At 47.8% G+C, this 19,823-nt stretch overlaps 1 protein-coding gene across 2 annotated transcripts in view; it reads right to left on the bottom strand.

The window, feature by feature from the left end:
* GCLC (glutamate-cysteine ligase catalytic subunit) overlaps positions 1–17,930 on the bottom strand; it is a 45,217-nt gene extending 27,287 nt beyond the window's left edge. For both annotated transcript variants that reach the window (XM_069563298.1, XM_069563299.1), the window contains exon 1: positions 17,325–17,930. In XM_069563298.1, the coding sequence (XP_069419399.1) occupies positions 17,325–17,474 (150 nt within the window). In that variant the 5' untranslated portion in view covers positions 17,475–17,930. The remainder of the gene's footprint in view (positions 1–17,324) is intronic.
* Positions 17,931–19,823: the final 1,893 nt, after the last annotated feature.

Here is a 19,823-nt window from a genome sequence, read left to right as displayed (position 1 = left end):
GATTCTCCAGGCAAGAATACTAGAGTGGGTTGCCATGCCCTCCTTCAGGGGACCGTCCCAACCCAGGGATCAAACCCAGGTCTCCTGCGTTGCAGGCAGATTGTTTATGGTCTGAGCCACCGGGAAGCACACAGTAGTTCTTATTTATCTCAAAACATCTGCAGATTAGAACCTTCCAGATTCTGAGGATAAGTAAGTTCCTTGGCTTTTTCCTGAGAACAGGGTCCTGGTCACCAAGTGGCTGACAAGAGAGGGTGCCATGGACCAACGGCTCTGCAGTGCACAGCTGGGGAGAGGGCAGGGAGGGAAAACGGATGAATCTCTTACAGGGGACGATACCTTGCAGTCAAGGGGGAAAAAAAACACCACCCTCTCCCTTACTGTAGACAGCAGGCACATGTGACTTCTTGGATTTAAGGAGTAAGGGCCCCTGGAGGACTCCCATGAGGTGCAAGAGAACTCTGAGCTTCAGGAGGGCGGGCTCTGGGCTCCAGGTGAGAGAGGGACAAAGCAAGCTTGGCCCCTGTGAGTGTGCTTAGCAAAGAACTTGGCCCCAGCTCAGGGACCACTGTGGAGACAGGAGAAATTCAGGGGTTTCATTCTCAGGAACTGGTGGTAGGTCAACCCACCCGACAAAGGAAGGGGTGATGCTCTCTAAGGAGACTGAGAGCTGGTGCTGAAACAGGATGTCCAGCTCCCAAGCCACTGCTACGTTCAGAGGGCCCCCCAAGCCCCCAGGATTCCACAGCCCAGTCGAATGTCCTTCCATCATAGGGAGGGTCTCTCATAACCGTGTCTCACAGAGGCCCTGGACGCTGCGGCAGGCCCCACCAGCAGCTCTGACCTGCTGAAGACGGGGTCTGGGGGACGGAGATGCGCCAACCCAAGCCCCTTCCCACCAAGCCTGCAATTCATGGGGAAAGGCTACAATCTCAGATACCAGAGCTCCTGACTTGGGGTGCTGATGCTGGCCTGCAGCCTGGGTCCAAGGTCCGCTCCTTGGCATAACTATCAGGTGAGGTTAGCCTGATCCCCAGAGAGGCTCATCTGTGTCTGCGCTTTTCCCAGGGCTGGGCTGCCAGCAGAAGATTAGCTGAGAAGGCAGCAGTCACATCACTAAACCTGTTAACATCTGCCCTGAGGACAGAGAAAGTGACTGCACATTCTCCATATTTCAGACCTGAAAGCACACTGGCCTTGCACAGTGGCTCGAGACCTTCATCACTGGAGCCCACTCCCCCGTCACCCCCCCCACCCCCCACCCCCACCCCTCCCCACCCCCCACCCCTCCCCACCCCCCACCCCTCCCCACCCCCCACCCCCCCCCACACACACACACTCCTTTCCCTTCTACCTCCAGCCTCCTCTCGGCTTGGAGCCTCATTTAAACCTAAGTTACTTTGCCAACAAAGGTCCATCTAGTCAAGGCTATGCTTTTTGCTGTGGTCATGTATGGATGTGAGAGTTGGACTGTGAAGAAAGCTGAGCGCCAAAGAATTGATGCTTTTGAACTGTGGTATTGGACAGACTCTTGAGACTCCCTTGGACTGTAAGGAGATCCAACCAGTCCATCCTAAAGGAGATCAGTCCTGGGTGTTCTCTGGAAGGAATGATGCTGAAGCTGAAACTCTAGTACTTTGGCCACCTCATGCGAAGAGTTGACTCACTGGAAAAGACTCTGATGCTGGGAGGGATTGGGGGCAGGAGGAGAAGGGGACGACAGAGGATGAGAGGGCTGGATGGCATCACCGACTCGATGGACGTGGGTTTGAGTGAACTCCGGGAGATGGTGATGGACAGGGAGGCCTGGCGTGCTGCTATTCATGGGGTCACAAAGAGTCGGACCAGACTGAGCGACTGAACTGAAGGGCTGTATATGTTTTTCTTGTATAAAAAGAGGATAACGCCTACCTCAGGGGGTCACTAGTGATTACAAAGAATCACGCCTGTCAAGTGCCTAAAGCGGAAGCGAGTCCACGTATCCTCCAGTGTTACTGGGGATTACCTTCTAAGGTCTCAGCACAGGGGCACACATATTGAGGCAGAATGGTGTCTTGCAAGTGTTCTTAGCAGGGCACGATGGCCTGTAATCAACATTACCCAAAAGACTTGAGATAGAGCAGAATATCATGAATGTTTCACCCTAACGCTGCTTCTCATGGCATTTATTTCCGGTACCCGGGGTCTCAGTAAAAGGAAAGCCTTCTGGCACAACACCCATTAGCACTGCGAAAGCAGGCACGGATCAAGTCACTCCCCTCTCGACCACTGCCAAGGTCTGAAACTTAGAGGAAGGCAGCGCCCATGCCACGCGGCCGCCCGGCTGCTCCAGCCCAGCCCCTCCTCTCCAGTCCTGCCCCCAGGTGACCGCGGGGCCTTGATGCTTCTCTGGGCCTGCACGGCACCTCTGCTATCTGCTTGGCAAGCTCTGGCCGCAGGCCTTTGGGAAGCTGGCTCTGGAGGGGCTCTGGTCAAGCGCCCACTCTTCAGAGGACCCCTGGCTGACTCCCAACACCAGGACCCCTCTTGGCCCCACGTCCAAGGGCTCCACCCACACTTGGGCCTGGTGAAGTTGTGGAAGGTAGTTACCCTGGCCAGAGCAGTCGCAATTTCCCCTCTCTCCTCACAAATATTATAATCATGGACATTAGGGACATGTTTTAATCTCTGGAAAATATGGAAAAGAACCACCGTGTCCCTTCCAACACTTAACTACTGTTTCTGTAGTTACACTCTTCCAGAAATTCTCACAGTATAGGACCATCTCTTTTTCGTTCCCTCTCAAATGCAAGACATTGCATACTCTGTATTGCCAGGAAGGGAGTTTCTGTTCAAATCCATTGTCTTGCTACCCAAGGCTCACCCCTTCTAGCACATGATCTCTTAGACTGTATGCATACATCAGTGGAAATCTTCCTAAAGCTGATTACGTCCTCTGGCGCTACAACAGGAAGACACTAAACACACTTCCATTTACGAAGGCTTCAGACTCCAGGCAATTTCATTTCTGTAAGGAGAGTCATAACAGAGCAAGGACCTGGGAGGCAGCCACCAGCTACCGCGCCTAGATCTGCTTCTCCAAGCTGCTCTTGGCATTGATTTCTCACTATGTAGTTCACCCTGAGCAGAGGAAAGAGACGACCGGCGTGCAGGAACAGCGTATGAAGTGGGTGATCTCTGGGTGAGGGCTTGGGACAGGCTTCCAGGAGTAAAGTGTATGCCCTCTGTGCTACATAACTTGCTTCCTAGTTGCGGCTGTTTGCGTTCTGAGGCCAGCAATTCCTGACCCCTGGGTCCCTCTCACCCAGCCAGAGCGGCCCTGGGCCGAGGCAGCACCGCAGGCCGGGCTGCTGTGCCTTCCAAGCGCCCAACTTGTGTAAACACGTGAACACTTGAGCGGGAAATGAGGGGAGTGCTCCCAAATAACCTTTCTAGGTTGCTCTGAGGCTTCCAGGGCTCAGCATATTCTTTCAAACAAAAAACCTTTTTTAAATTAAAAAAAATGTAAACGTTCGCAGAGGCTCTGGCCTCTGGGTTTGTTTTAAAACCCTGCTTCTTCAGCACACAGTTCAGAAAGAGGTTAACTGAATCCACAGGACTGAAAAACAGGCCTGGGGCATGGGAGACAGGACAGTGGGTTTGTGTGAAAATCTACGTTAATTACGAACATCTGGTTTGGGGGTTCTTTTGTAACCTTGTTGTGGAAATAAGTTCAATTACTAAATCCTGACCATAGCAGACACAAACATCTAAAAACTGAGAGCTCTCCAAACAGAGTGGAGCCGTGGCCGTAGGAACTCTCCAAAAATACACCAACACAGGTAACCAAGCTTTCTAGATGCAGAAGATGTGTTCTTTTGGCTGGATGTCTAACGCTTATGATTCCTTAATTTCTCAAACAAGATCTGAGAAACTCAGCCTTTAAGAGGTGGCAATTCAGGGTCATCGTTCTGAACTACTCAATCCTTTATGATCAGTTTCAGTATACAGTCCCCTTGGCTACTAAGTTCAGTGACCAAAATGCGTATGCTTTCCGAGCTCAATTCTGTTTCTCTCTGAGACTCATAATCAAGATTTCAAGGACCCTACAAGCTGTGAAAACACGCATGGGCTTTGTGCCATTTATCTTGGCAGGAAACCAATTCTTGCTCTTTTCCCAAGTTCTTAATATGTTCGGGATTGGTCTCTGCCAAAGCCTCCGGTCCCTGCCTAACCGGCCAATTTGGGCTCACTTCCGTTCCCGTCCCCATAATCCCTTGAAAGCCTGCCGCCCTCCCTGCCCCCAGGGTGATCCACCGCCCCTGAGGTCCTTCTTGGGGTCCCACACACGCCTGGGTCCCTCATGGGGGTCAGCGGGGTTCAGGGGCACTGGTCAGGCTTCCTCTCTGGGTCAGGCACCTCGCCCTCCTCAGTTTTAGCCCTGTCTGCAGGCCTGCGGCCGCCCCACCACAAACACAGCCTGCCCAGATGTTGCGCCGGCTTCCTCTGCCCAGTATCTCTGCTGCACCAGCATGGGGCTCCTTCACCTGGAGGGTCCCAACCCAGAAGGCCCAAGCAGTTTCGCAGGAACCAGCCCCCTGGCCCCCACTCCAGGCAACACTCTCTCCCCTTCCCCACCAACGAGGCATCCTCTGCAGGAGCTCCTAGCCTCCAGTTACCTTCCCAGGCAATTTTCCCACCCCCTCCAAAGGGACCTGGGCTTTGCTGGTGGCTCAGCTGGTAAAGACTCCGCCTGCAGTGCGGGAGACCTGGGTTCAATCCCTGGGTTGGGAAGATCCCCTGGAGAAGGGAATGGCTACCCACTCCAGTGTTCTGGCCTGGAGAATTCCATGGACTATATAGTCTATGGGGTCGCAAAGAGTTGAACAGGACTGAGCGACTTTCAGTTCACTTCTGAAGGGACCCAGGATTCCGTACCACCATTCCTAGACTGACACTCCCATCGCCAGACCCTGGCGCAATGCACGGCCCATCGCAGAGGCCCTTCTACAGCCTCGGCCTCTACCCTCGCCCCCTGCCCTGCTCTGGTCCCACGCCATGGCAGAGACCCTCAGTTTCAGGAACTTCACGGTTGCACGTCTGGACACGCCCCTCCCTGGCGCCCTTGCCACCTCCATCCGAGATCCTCCCAGAAGTCCCCCATCCTGCCCCCATCTCTAAGGCTCCCAGGATTTGCAGGTAGAGAGCAAACTTCTCCCTCCTCCCTGTGCCCCCACCGCCCCCCCCCCGCCGGCACGCCACTGGTGCTCTTCCAGGGCAGAGAACGCCTCCCTTTGCTCAGTTTCTCTCTTCAAGCCCATGACCGACCATGGGAAGTCCATAATAAACAGCAGTCACTTGACAAATACATAAAAGTCGTCCATCACAGAAATAAAGTCATTAGTGTTTTGCCACACGTTAAGGGAGGCTGAAGTCTTAGCTTTTCTGAAAGAAACATTCTGCAATATCATCTTGCCTTTTTAAATAGAACCATTGTGAGGCTCAGAGGTTTATGTAGGAAATTAAAACCTAATATCAATGGGTTTGTAATTAGACTACTTTTTCCAGGAGCCAGTAAAATATGTTCTTTTTGAAAAATGCTAAAACCCAAAAAGGTAACAGGAATAGGAAATGAAATGGATTCTACCATCTCTTGCACACATTTCCTGATTTTCGTAAGTTATGTGGAGTTGTTTTCTGAAACAAATAGCTGAAAAGATACAGTTGAAATTGTAGGGCTTCCTGGGACTCAGTGGTAAAGAATCTGCCCGCCAATGCAGGGGACACGCGTTAGATCCCTGGGCTGGGGAGACTTCTCAGGCCACAGAGCAACTAAGCCTGCACCACAACTACTGAGCCTGCGCTCTGGAACCCAGGAGCCACAACGACCGGGCCCACGTGTGGCAGCTACTCAAGCCCTTGTGCCCTGGAGTTCATGCTCTGCGACAAGAGAAGCCTCCGCAGTGAGAAGCCCGTGCACCCCAACTAGAGGAGCCCAGCTGCCTGAGGCCTTGCTCCAGTTTTGGAGAGCGGGGACTCCTTGCTAGCTGTGGAGCACAGGCCATTGCGGGGGGTCCTCTTGCTGCGAAGCACAGGCTCCCAGGCCCGCCAGCTTCAGCAGCTGTGGCGCGTGCTCCGGAGCATAGGCTTAGGAGTTGTAGCTCACGGGCTTAGCTGCTCCGAGGCATGTGGGGTCTTCCCAGACCAGGGAATGAACTCGTGTCTCCTGCACTGGCAGGCGGATTCTTTACCACTGAGCCACCAGGGAAGCCCAGTAAATTATTAAAAAAAAAAAAAAAATTGTAGGGGCTTCCCTGGAGGCCCAGTGGTTAAGACCCCTGCTTCCAATGTGGGGACACAGGTTCAATCCCTGCTCAAGGAACTAAGAACCCACAAAGCATGCAGTGAGATCAAAAAGGTTTTTTTTTTAAATTGTACGTGCTGTGCTCAGTTGCTTTAGCCATGTCCGACTCTTTGTGACCTTATGGACCATAGCCTGCCAGGCTCCTCTGTCCATGGAATTCTCCAAGCAAGGATACTAAAGTGGGTTGCCATGCCCTCCTCCTTTAAATTGTATCTATATACATGCAGGTAAGGAAGCAACAGTTAGAACTGGACATGGAACAACAGACTGGTTCCAAATAGGAAAAGGAGTACGTCAAGGCTGTATACTGTCACCCTGTTTATTTAACTTATATGCAGAGTACATCATGAGAAACGTTGGGCTGGAAGAAGCACAAGCTGGAATCAAGATTGCCGGGAGAAATATCAATAACCTCAGATATGCAGATGACACCACCCTTATGGCAGAAAGTGAAGAGGAAGTCAAAAGCCTCTTGATGAAAGTGAAAGAGGAGAGTGAAAAAGTTGGCTTAAAGTTCAACATTCAGAAAACTAAGATCATGGCATCTGGTCCCATCACTTCATGGGAAATAGATGGGGAAACAGTGGAAATAGTGTCAGACTTTATTTTGGCGGGGGGAGCTCCAAAATCACTGCAGATGGTGATTGCAGCCATGAAATTAAAAGACGCTTACTCCTTGGAAGAAAAGTTATGACCAACCTAGACAGCATATTAAAAAGCAGAGATATTACTTTGCCAACAAAGGTCCATCTAGTCAAGGCTATGGTTTTTCCAGTGGTCATGTATGGATGGGAGACTTGGACTGTGAAGAAGGCTGAGCACTGAAGAATTGATGCTTTTGAACTGTGGTGTTGGAGAAGACCCTTGAGAGTCCCTTGGACTGCAAGGAGATCCAACCGTTCCTAAAGGAGATCAGCCCTGGGTGTTCATTGGAAGGACTGATGCTGAGGCTGAAACTCCAATATTTTGGCCACCTCACGCAAAGAGTTGACTCATTGGAAAAGACCCTGATGCTGGGAGGGATTGGAGGAAGGAGAAGGGGATGACAGAGGATGAGATGGCTGGATGGCATCACCAACTCAATGCACATGAGTTTGAGTGAACTCCGGGAGCTGGTGATGGACAGGGAGGCCTGGTGAGCTGCCATTCATGGGGTTGCAAAGAGTCGGACACAACTGAGCGACTGAACTGAACTGACACACACATATATATACACAAGTAAGCATACAATTCAAAACCAAATGACAGAATTTTTTGATTAGTCTTACAGATGAGGAAATTGTCGTCCAGAAGTTCTGTACCGAAGATCACACAACTGTTTGGAAGAAGACCTGAGCTGTGCTCCCACCTTCAAGTTAGCCCATTTTTACACATGTATGCAAACTTCAAAATAACTGTGTTTTAACCAAAGGCAAACAGTGATACAAAGTAATGAACATTACAGCATAAAGGCAAAGAAAATCCTGACTTTAAACATTTGACTAAATCTAGGTTGCTGGAGATGTAAGCACGAGGGCTAGCTTTTGGACAAAGTTTATAGACAAAGGAGAGAAAAGCTGAAGGAGAAACAAAAAAGGTGCAGCAAAGACTTCCACCTCTGATCAAGATGGAGTGATAGCGATCAGTTTTACCCTCCCATTGTTTACCTGTGATACAAGGAAAATGTTTGAGTGAGTGAGACCAACATATGCTCCAGGTTCCTGCCTGCAGAGAGGCACTAGACCCTGGGCAGGGAGGTGAAGCAGAGCCTGTCGGGGAAGGGGGCTCCTTGAATTGAAGACGGGGAGCTGAAGGTCTGTCTGAAGGAACCAAGTCAACTAGAGGTCACAGGACCAAAGAGAAGAGAGCTGCACCAACAACCCCGTAGATCTGCAGAGGGTCCGTATTGAGGACTTGGCACTGACCTGAACCACACCTGAGAGGCAAGGACCCAAAGCTGGGACAGGGTGCCTTCCCACAAGCCAGAACAGAGTGACTCCTAGTTCAGGGCACTGCGGCAAGTCCTCCTGAAGGCCTTGCCTCAGCAGAAGGGCATAACTAGCCCTAAGCTGAGACTTCTTGATCCAACAAATTGTAAAAGAAAGACCTGAAAGGATCAAACGTGCTTAGTCACTCAGTTGTGTCCGACTCTTTGCATCTCTTTGGACTGTGGCTCGTCGGGCTCCTCCGTCTACTGGATTTTTCAGGCAAGAATACTGGACTGGGTTGCCATTTCCTTCTCCAGGGGATCTTCCTGACCCAGGGATTGAACTCGCATCTCCTGCATTGCATGTGGATTCTTTACTGGTTGAGCTATCAAACCATCCCCAAATAGTGATCTTTCAGAACAAAGCTTTTAGGAAAATACAAATATCAAGCACCCAAGAAGGTAAAATTCATGACATCTGGCATCCAAATATTATCAGTCACGCAAAGAAGCAGAGGAACCTACTGAAAATAAAGAGGAAAAAAAAAATCAATTGAATCTTACCTTAAATGACAAAGATAGAATTAGCAAAAACATTAAAAGTTACTAGAACTGTACGCCATATGTTCAAAACACAGTTTTAACAAGGTTGCAGGATACAATATAAATACATAAAATCCATTTTAATGTATTAGCAACAATCAATCAGAAATTGTAACTTAAAGAGTAACGCAATTTACAATAAAAAATATGAAACAGTGATAGATTTGACAAAGGACATGAGAGACGGCCACCAAAAACTACAAAACACCGCTGAGAGAAAAACAAAGAAGTGGAGAGACGCTCCTGGGTTGGAAGCGTCATTGTTAAGATGTCAGCTCTCCCCAAATGATCTATAAATTTGATGCAACCACAGACAAAAATCCCAGCAGGGTTCACTTTGGGTAGGAACTGCCAAGCTGTGCTAAAATTCATGTGGAAATTCAAAGAACCTAAAAAATCAAAACAAGTTGAAAAAGAGCAAAGTTGGAGAGTTAACACTACTTGGGATCAAAACTTTATAATTATAAATTATAGCAATAAAAGAGTGTGGTATTGGCATAAAGATCAAGAGATCAACGAACAGTGTGAAGTCCAGAAACGAAACCGCACCCGCAGAGGCGACGGACAGTGTAAGATGTGCAAAGGCCTTCAGCAACAGAGAAAGGATTCTTCAACAAGCCGTGCCAGAGCACTGTGCAAAAGCAACCAAACCACAAAATCCATACCCGGCATCATATACAAAAATTCACTCCAAAGGGGTCATAGGCCTAAATGTAAAACTAAGGAAAGAGTTCCTTACCAAAAACATGATCCTTAAAAAAAAAAAAAAAAAGGACATTAGATTTCATCAAAACCAATAACTTCTGCTCCTTAAAAGACACAATTAAGAGAATGAAAATAGACTGGGAACACAAATGTGCAAAGCATGTATCTGATATAAGACCTACATCCAGAATACAAAGAACTCTCAAAACGCAGTAACAAGAAAACAACTCAAACAGACAAATTATTTCAACACACTTCACCAAAAAAGAAAAAAAATACAGATGGCAAATAGGCACATGGAAAGGTGCTTAAAATCAGCGGTCTTAGAGAAATGCAAATAAAAAATACAATGAAATACCACCACAAGTCAATTAGAATGGCTAAAATTAAAGACACTAATATTAAGTCAGACTTTATTTTTGGGGGCTCCAAAATCACTGCAGATGGTGACTGCAGCCATGAAATTAAAAGATGTTTACAGTTATGACCAACCTAGATAGCATATTGAAAAGCAGAGACATTACTCTGCCGACTAAGGTCCGTCTAGTCAAGGCTATGGTATTTCCAGTGGTCACATATGGATGTGAGACTTGGACTGTGAAGAAAGCTGAGTGCTGAAGAATTGATGCTTTTGAACTGTGGTGTTGGAGAAGACTCTTGAGAGTCCCTTGGACTGCAAGGAGATCCAACCAGTCCATTCTGGAGGAGATCAGCCCTGGGATTTCTTTGGAAGGAATGATGCTAAAGTTGAAACTCCAGTACTTTGGCCACCTCATGCAAAGAGTTGACTCATTGGAAAAGACTCTGATGCTGGGAGGGATTGGGGGCAGGAGAAGAAGGGGACGACAGAGGATGAGATGGCTGGATGGCATCACTGACTCAATGGACATGAGTCTGAGTGAACTCCAGGGAGGCCTGGCGTGCTGCGATTCATGGGGTTGCAAAGAGTCGGACACGACTGAGCGACTGAACTGAACTGAACTGAATATTAAGTGGTGACAAGAATATGGCTGAACTGGAACCAGCATATTCTGAGGATGGGAACACAAAATGGTACAATCGCTCTGGAAAAGTTTGGTAGTTTCCTTCGAGAGTTAACATACATCACTCCTACATAATAAACAAGATAGACGAAGGCCTAAGTCCATAGAAAGACTTGAACGTTTACTTCCATAGCTTTGTTTGTAACAGCTAAAAATTGGACACAATTCAAACAGTGAAAAGATAAACAAACTGTCGTGTATACATACAGTGGAATACTACTCAGGAATGAAAAGGAGCGAACCGCTGATACATCCAACACCACAAATGAGTCTCAGGACAAAAACCAGACCAAAGAGTACATGCTGTGTGATTTCCTAACTATGAAACTAGGAAATGCAAATTGAGCTATGGTGACAGAAAGCAGGTCAGCGGTTGCCTACAGATGCAGGGGACGGAAAGCGAGTTGTGAAGGGACACAAGGACATTTCTGGAGACGATGCATCTTCATTATGCTGACGGTGGTGACGGCTTCACAGGTGTATGTGTATATATATATACACATTATATCTATGTCAAGACTTAGTAAATTGTACAGTCTAAATATGTGCAGCTTATGTCCACTATATCTAAAAAATGCTGTTAAAATACACCTAACTTGGTCAAATGTATAAACAGAGGATATGAATAAGCAAGCTCATTAGGATATGGCCTATCCAGTTAACGCAACAGCAGTAATGCCCCGTGTAACAACATACTCACATGGGCGTCGAAACAAACATTCAGAAACACAAATTCTGTGTGAGAGGCTCAAATAATATTCTGCCATCTTAAGATTTGGGGTCTTACACTGAACTTTACTGAGGTTTCTCCTTCAAAATGAAGCTACCCACAGAGTTCTTGTTAAGTACATTTGCTAACACCACTTCTAGACATTTCTGAAAGTGGTACCACTAGAAACGGTATCCTGGGCATTCCTCTTCCTGGAGAGGAATTCAACAAGGATACGACGGGGTGTTAGTAACTCATTCAGAGGTCTGGAAACATCCTCAAGGTGAGCCAGGTGTACGGAAGGAATAAATCTTTCCTTCCATTGTGTTTTCCTCGTGCCTTTAAGGTACAGCAAAGCTTCCAGGTATCCAAAGCCCTCTGCATGCTCATCCTGCCCGCTCACTGTGCCGACACCACAGCCAGGTGACAGAGCCGCTCACCTTCTCACCTTTATTACACTGCTCACTCGCCTGGAATGACTTCCCTTTTCTTTATCTAGATAAGGCGGGGATTCTCTAGGGCAGCTTCCCAATGACACGATGAAGCACCAGAATCACCTGAGGGGGTATGAGTCTCACATGTCTGCAAAGGGCACAAGGGGAACTTCTGGAGGGCATGAAAGTTTTATATACAATATATACGTTTCATATTTTAAAGTTTTGACTGCCGTAGCAGGTATCTAGCTGTATACACTTCTTAAAAGTCACTGAGCTCTACATTTAAAATGGGCGTGTATTATTTTATGTAAATTATAACTCAATGAAACTGGTTTAAAAAGAAAGTCCACATAAAACTATACAACACAAAATGAACAAGGGGAAAGAAATTCCCAAAGTGAGATGGACACCAGAGGCGGCACCCAAACTCAGCTCCTAACATAAACGAAATTGACCCTCGAACCAGGAGGGGGTCAGCGATGCCGACTCTCGCCATAGCCTGACATCTGCATGTTAACTTTACAGTCCAGATCACGTAGTACATATTTACTGAAAAAAAAAAATCCATGTATAAAGTGGACCAGTGCAGCTCAAATCCAGCTCAAAACCCCAACTGTACACACAGGGTCAGTGATCTGGTTCTCTCATCTTCAAAAATGAACCTCTTGGTTGAGAAAGGTAATTATGGGGGGGGGGGGCGGGGAGAGAATCACCAGAAGGTGCCAATCATGTTCCGCTCTTTTCCCTGGCTTTCATCGCAGAGCTTTAGAATGTCAGTAGAGGCTGTTAATGTCCATGATGTATGGGAAGAGAGGGAAAGATGCAGCAACTGTGCTTCACGTGCAGAGAGCACACGACGACCAATCTGTGCTCAAAACCATATTCTAAGAAGTCAGTGTCAAATAATGCATTAAAAAAAAAATTTACTTCACTCTGTATAATAGGCTCCAGTTTCATCCACCTCATTAGAACTGACTCAAATGTGTCAGCCAGAAAGAAAAACACCAATACAGTATACTATCGCATATATATGGAACTTAGAAAGAAGGCAACGATAACCCTGTATGTGAGACAGCAAAAGAGACACAGATGCATAGAACAGTCTTTTGGACTCTGTGGGAGAGAGAGAGGGTGGGATGATTTGGGAGAATGGCATTGAAACATGTAAATTATCACATGTGAAACGAATTGCCAGTTCAGGTTCGATGCATGAGACAGGGTGCTTGGGGCTGGTGCACTGGGATGACCCAGAGGGATGAGATGGGAGGGAGGTGGGAGGGGGGTTCAGGATGGGGAACACGTGTACACCTGTGGCAGAGTCAAGTCAATGTTTGCCAAAACCAATACAATATTGTGAAGTAAATAAATAAATAAAACTGAGATTTAAAAAAAATAAAAAAAGAATACATTTTAAATTCTGAAATGCAGTTCAGAAATACAATAAACCATGACTGACTAAGCTAATGGAACACCATTATATGTGAACGGCAAATTTCAGTTAAAAACCCACAAAAAATGGAATGCCTCATTCCCCAAAGACCGTGGCTATTTAAATGAGACAATTTAAATGAATGGTATCTTGGATATTTAAACATTTCCAAGCACATATCTTAAGCTACCATTTATGAGTCTTACTTAAAAGACAAGGCACTGATTGTAAGCCATTTCACCAACATTATCTCATTTAATCTTACTAACTCTATAAGGAAGGAATGACTTTCTCCATTTTACAGATGACAAAACTGAGGTTAAGACAGGTTAAGCAACTTGTCCAAAGCTACACAGAACCTTCGATTAGACTCAGATGGCTATGCCTTTGTCCTTTCTAGATTTATAGTTCAGGATGTTAGTTTTGCTATAAAATCATAAGCTTATTAACAAGCTATGCGTTTTCTAATTAGTCATGCAAGCATCCTCAACCTACACAGTAATTTGAAGTTCAGTGAGTGATATGCCAGCCTTTTATAAATCCTTCTCATGGTTTTAGGCATGATCCCAACGCACTCATAAATATTAAAGATGTATTTTCCTCTTAAAAGTTCATAGGTACTTATATCCGCTAATTAGAGGACAACTGACCTTCTTTCCTTTGAAAGCCACTATAACATTGGGTCAAAAAAAAAAAACAACTCAGGAAAATGTATGTTCCCTTTAAAATGTTTTTCTGATACCTCTCTAACCAGGAAACTTTGAAGAAATTTGATGAAATCTCATACACTGTAAATAATCCAAAACCTGGTATAATGTATTTAAGAAAGGTCCCTGGAGTCAGACAGATTTCAATTCTGATAATGCCTGTGCCACTAAGTATCTGAAAAGGCTGGCAGGTAGCTAACCCTAGAGGGATATTGGAGTCGTGTTTACTGCAACATGTGCAGCTTTTATAAACTTCCTAGGTGCATACTCCAAGTTATAAACAAAATCTGTACCTAAACGTTGTGTGTGGGCTGTGGAGAGAGAAGTGCTTATTTTTTTTCTTGCATAAAAGAAGGCTTAACGGACATCAGGGCCCCCAGGAACAGCCATCTCAACTTCCCCAGACCCCCATCCTGGGCCTACACGAAGCATCTTCTCTATACCTGGGAGTTAAAACTTCAATTCCCTCCAGAAGCAGCGGGATCACTGGTGGCTGGGGTTGGGATCTTCCACATTCAAGGGGAGACCTGCACCTGTAAGCTGACCTGGGAGTCTGCCTGTTTGTAAGGTTTTCATGGGAAAACACTAGTGAGCTCCAAAAAGCCAGCACACACATCTGCGCGATACAACCCCTTTGGCCCGTGGCTGGTGCCAGCCTTCTCTCTCTCAGTCGGCAGTTTAAAGACGAGCTATGCCCAGGGGGATTTCAAAGAGGAGCAACTCTGTTCCAAAGGAGAAAACTGAGGCTCACAACCATACAGGCCATTGGCAGGCCTTGGAATACAACACAAGGGCAGCTCCAAGAGCAAATTCTTCCCGATAAACACCATCAAACACTGCCCTAGCGCCAGGCATTTCCAAGATGGCAGGCTCTCCTTCCAACCACGGGTTTAGACTCCTTTCATCTTTTTTTTAATCCAAGACCATGGTCCTGTAAGCACAACACCAAAACCTCCAGAAAGAGCAGAATTTGGTATCACACCAACACAGCCCAACGTATCATGTCCCAAACACCCCTTTCTGTCTGGTGGGGCCAACGTGCATCTCCGGGGCCACAGCCCCCACCACGCCCTTCCCCACTTTTATCTGCCTGGCCTGATTCTTGGTTGTCGCCTAGGCTTCTGGATACGGACAAGCTCACTTGTGGGCTAACCCTGCCTGCAGACCTTACTCGGTAGTTGTGACAGGGAGCTCCCACCAAGTGCAAGGATCAGTGCTAACAGTGTTAACTTCTGTCCTGCTCTCAGTACCCCACCTCACACGATCAGTGTGGGACCCTGACTTCCAAACTCCTTAGCTGCAACCAGAGTAGTAATTTACTGCAACACAGGCACCCAACATACCACCCCCCACACACTCAAATTATTCAGGTTTGACACAATATCCTTGCTATGTATGATAAACCAATACTCTTCATCCTACTCTTCATTGTTTACAGTCTTGGAGAGACAAAAATCTAGCAGAGGAGGAAAGACCATAAAATACATAAATGAATACACAGTCATCCCTCAGTATCCATGAGGGGCTGGTTCCAGGACCCACCAGACACCACAATCCACAGATGCTCAAGGCCCATAGTTAGCCTTCCATTCAGCATCTGTGGATTCAACCACTCTCGAATCGGGTCATGTATCCTTTTGGACAAAAAAATCTGTTATAAAAAAATCAGATTCCTAAAATCGTCCAAATTTATTTCTCAACCTACTAATGGATCATGATCTCCAGTTTGAAAAGTAATTTTTGGTAACATAACAGTGATTACCTTTACATAATGCCAGAGGTACACAAACACCAGCAAATACTTAGGTATGAGATCCCGCACCACCCACCACCGCCCCACACCCGGCAACCCTCAAGTCACATCTTCTCTCTGCCCAGAAATGCAGAGGTACCACAGTGGAGAACCAGCACCTGAATGCCCCAGGTCAAAGAGAGAAGAGAGGAACAACCTGGGGCAGACTAAGGTGTCAGTCAGGTGCCATTCCAGGAGGAGGAAGAGTGCGGCTTTTCTCTTCATCACCTGAGAAGTTTACACAATCTCAAGTCTTCCCCTTGGGTCAGGCTGCCCAATTCCCAACTGGACTGTCAGTACTGGCAGGCAGGAATTTCTCTGTGAAAATCCTACACTATCCAGACATGACTGAAGCATGATTTGGAGTAATAATACATGGTCAGTGGGTATTTCTTAAATCTAAGATAACTTTTCTAATTCGTGGTTTCTGTTAAACAGTCCTCATTGCTAAGGACACTGGTTTGTTAGTGGGAAAAAAGGGAGATGTGGGACAGAAAAAAATCTAGAGGGAACACAAGAATAGATCATAAATACAAGTACATAAAATGTCGGATGCTGTTGAAAACAAAACCAAGGATTAGACTAAAACTGAAGAATTATCACCGAACACATACTGTACCCCTCTTCTGTCCAATAAAGTATGGCGAACCATATAGTAGAAATATGCGTTACAAGTCAAGTTACTTTTCTAGCTTACAAGAGCACAATTCCTTCAACTACTATGAGAGGCAGAGGCATTTTCCCATCATAGAAAAACAAACTTTTTGCAAGAAGACAGATCGGGCACTGGTGTAGCAGCACCCTGACACTTAGGTCAGGAGTGATAACACTGCCGAGAAGATAAATAATTTACACCTGAGCAAGCCATGGGCCGTAAAACACGAAAAACAGATGGACCTTTTGAGAAGTCACTCGATTCGAACTGTATATACAAGTGATTCTTAAAAACAGGAAGCCAAGGAAGACACAGAAAGCTTTGGCAGAAAAGACTCTTAACAGCAGGCAGTGCTTTCCAGATCCTTCCAATAAATAATGGTTCAACACTGAGACTCGAGGCATTTCACCTGGAAGCGCACACATGGGGAAGCACGGATCCGGAAAGTTTACAGGCTAAATCTGGGCCATGGAAAGGCACTCACAAATCCTAATTTTGAAGCTCTCCGAGTTCCCATAATTCGTTTTAATTCACACCTATAAAGTTGTGGTCGAGAGGTGGTTGATGAGAAGCTGGAGGCTTAAAAGGTAACTGGATGAGGTGGGGCGGAAGTGAAATCCTTTAGACCTGATCCCGAAAAGCAACCGGCCTTCTGAAACCAACCTAGTCCCTTTCACTTCAGTGGCATTTTGAGACGGGACGGGGACAGTGGATCAATAGGCGGCGGCGGCAGACACCCCAGCCTGAAAACTCCTCCAGGCACCCGGTGTCACACTCTGGCACGCTCACGCCTTCCCAGCGCCTGCTCCGCGTTTGCTGAATGGAGAGGAACCCCAAATGAATGAATGGGACAGAGACGTCTGGCCAGAGGCTCTAAGCAGGCAGGGCCCTGGACAGCGCCGGGCGCCCGACCCTCGGGGCAGCGCGGCGAAGGGCGCGGACCGAGGGGGCCGGGGACTCGCCGAACAAAGGGGCGCGGGGGGCCGGGCGCTCACCTCATCGCCCCACTTGAGCACGTCCTTGTGCCGGTCCTTGACTGCGTGGTAGATGTGCAGGAACTGGAGGATCCCGTGCCGCCGCACGTGGTCGGCGTGGCGCTTGGTCTCCTCCCAGCTCAGCGGCGAGCCCTGGGACAGCAGCCCCATGGCCGCCCCCTCTCTCCGCCCTCGGGGCCGGCGGCGGCCGCTCCGGGCTCGGGGCGCGCGGCGCGGGTCGGACGCTCAGCTGCCCGCAGAAGGCGGCGGCGGCTCAACCCCGGGGTGGGGTGTGGCGGGGGGGAGGCGCCCTCGGGCCCCAGCCGGCCGAGGGAGGGTCCAGTCCCCTCCGGCTCCCAAGCGCGGGGTCCTTGCCGCCCCGGGGACCTAGGTAGGGATCGGGCGCACCGCGCGGACAGCGGCGGCGGCCCCGAGGCCGGGCTGGTTGGCTGGCTGGCCCTCCGCCCGACCCCTCGCCCGCTCTGGCTCCCGCACCGCTCCTGCTCCGAGGCGGCGGCGGCTGGCGCTTCTCTTTGCCGGTGTCGTGCACTAGCTCCTTCCTACTTGTGACCAAAACCTGCGCCGCTGAGCATGCCCAGTACTCCCGTCCGCCCGCCGGCCACTCCCGGGCGCGAGAGGCCGCTCCGGATTTTATAGGCTGCTGAAGGGGCGGGGAAAGGGGCGGGTCCGGTGAGGGGTGGGGCCGAGCGCCCGCGGAGACTCGGGGGCCCGGGGTAGGCGTGCGGAGGCGTGGTTAGGGCGGAGTCCAGGGGGAGCATCCGCGGAGGCCGCAGTCCGCCTGGCTTTAGACAAATGATCTCTGTGAAATTCCTTTTTTTGTAATCCGAAAAGAGAAACTGAGTTGGGGAAGAAAGTTGATTATTCGAGCTAATGAAGAATCCACCAGATTATTTTTTTAGGTGAGAAAGGCCTCACACTTATAAAGACAGGTGAGAGCATTATGGTGTGGCAAGAAAATTTGTCTATAGGTTTTAAGACGTGAACATATTAAGTATTTGTGTAGTCTCTAACTATTTGGTGACATTGGTTCTTTAGATGGCACAGGAACCATTCATTGCAACCAAAGGGTTGCAGTTCACCCATCAAGCGATTAAAATGACGCTCCTGTGAGCTTACGTTGGAGGTGGAGGATATTAGAAACTTCTTGAGTTGGCCCTCTCTTGGCGGCAAAGGGAAGGGACGGGGTACCTCGCCCCCAAATAACTGTTAAAATAATGTGTTAACAGAGCGATGAGATGACAGATGAGGCTGACAGTGACAGCGCTAGATCATACACGTATTGAGACCAGAAAGTGTGTACTTCCTGCGCCAGCTTCCCTTACAGCTAACATTTAGTGAGCACTGTGTGGATTACAACAAACTCTGGAAAAGTCCTCAAGAGATGAGAATACCAGACCACCTGACCTGCCTCCTGAGAAACCTGTATGCAGGTCAAGAAGCAACAGTTAGAACTGGACATGAAACAACAGACTGGTTCCAAATCCCGAAGGGGGTACATCAAGGCTGTATATTGTCACCCTGCTTATTTAACTTATCTGCTGAGTACATCATGAGAAATGTTGGACTTGATGAAGCACTAGCTGGAATCAAGATTGCTGGGAGAAATATCAATAACCACAGATAGGCAGATGACACCACCCTTATAGCAGAAAGCAAAGAACTAGAGCCTCTTGATGAAACTGCAAGAGAGTGAAAAAGTTGGCTTAAAACTCAACATTCAGAAAACTAAGATCATGGCATCTGGTCCCATCACTTCATGGGAAATAGATGGGGAAATAATGGAAACAGAGACTTTATTTTTGGGGGCTCCAAAATCACTGCAGATGGTGACTGCAGCCATGAAATTAAAAGATGCTTGCTCCTTGGAAGAAAAGGTATGACCGACCTAGCCAGCATATTAAAAAGCAGAGACATTACTTTGTGAACAAAGGTCAAAGCTAAGGTTTTCCCAGTAGGCATGTATGGATGTAAGAGTTGGACTACAAAGAAAGCTGAGCGCTGAAGAACTGATGCTTTTTAAGTGTGGTGTTGGAGAAGACTCTTGAGAGTCCCTTAGACTGCAAGGAGATCCAACCACTCCATCCTAAAGGATATCAGTCCTGAATATACATTGAAAGGACTGATGCTGAAGCTGAAACTCCAATACTTTGGTCACTTGATGCGAAGAACTTACTCATTTGAAAAGACTGAGGCTGTGAAAGACTGAAGGTGGGAGGAGAAGGGGACGACAGAGGATGAGATAGTTGGATGGCATCACAGACTCAAAGGACATGAGTTTGAGTAAGCTCTGGGAGTTGGTGATGGCAGGGAGGCCTGGCATGCTGCAGTCCATGGGGTCACAGTCAGACACGACTGAGCAACTGAGCACTTACTGATTGTCAAATGGATAAATGATCATAGGGGTCTCTTCTCCCCATCCTTCATACTGGACTTGCCCATCTCAGGGTCTGGGGACATGGAAATCCAAGGTCTGGCTGTAATGTCCACAGGGGTGTGTGT

The sequence above is a fragment of the Ovis canadensis genome, chromosome 20 (assembly GCF_042477335.2).
Source record: "Ovis canadensis isolate MfBH-ARS-UI-01 breed Bighorn chromosome 20, ARS-UI_OviCan_v2, whole genome shotgun sequence".
Classification (NCBI taxonomy): domain Eukaryota; kingdom Metazoa; phylum Chordata; class Mammalia; order Artiodactyla; family Bovidae; genus Ovis; species Ovis canadensis.
The sequence above is the reverse complement of the archived record's forward strand: the minus strand, read 5'-3'. Positions and strand labels throughout refer to the sequence as shown.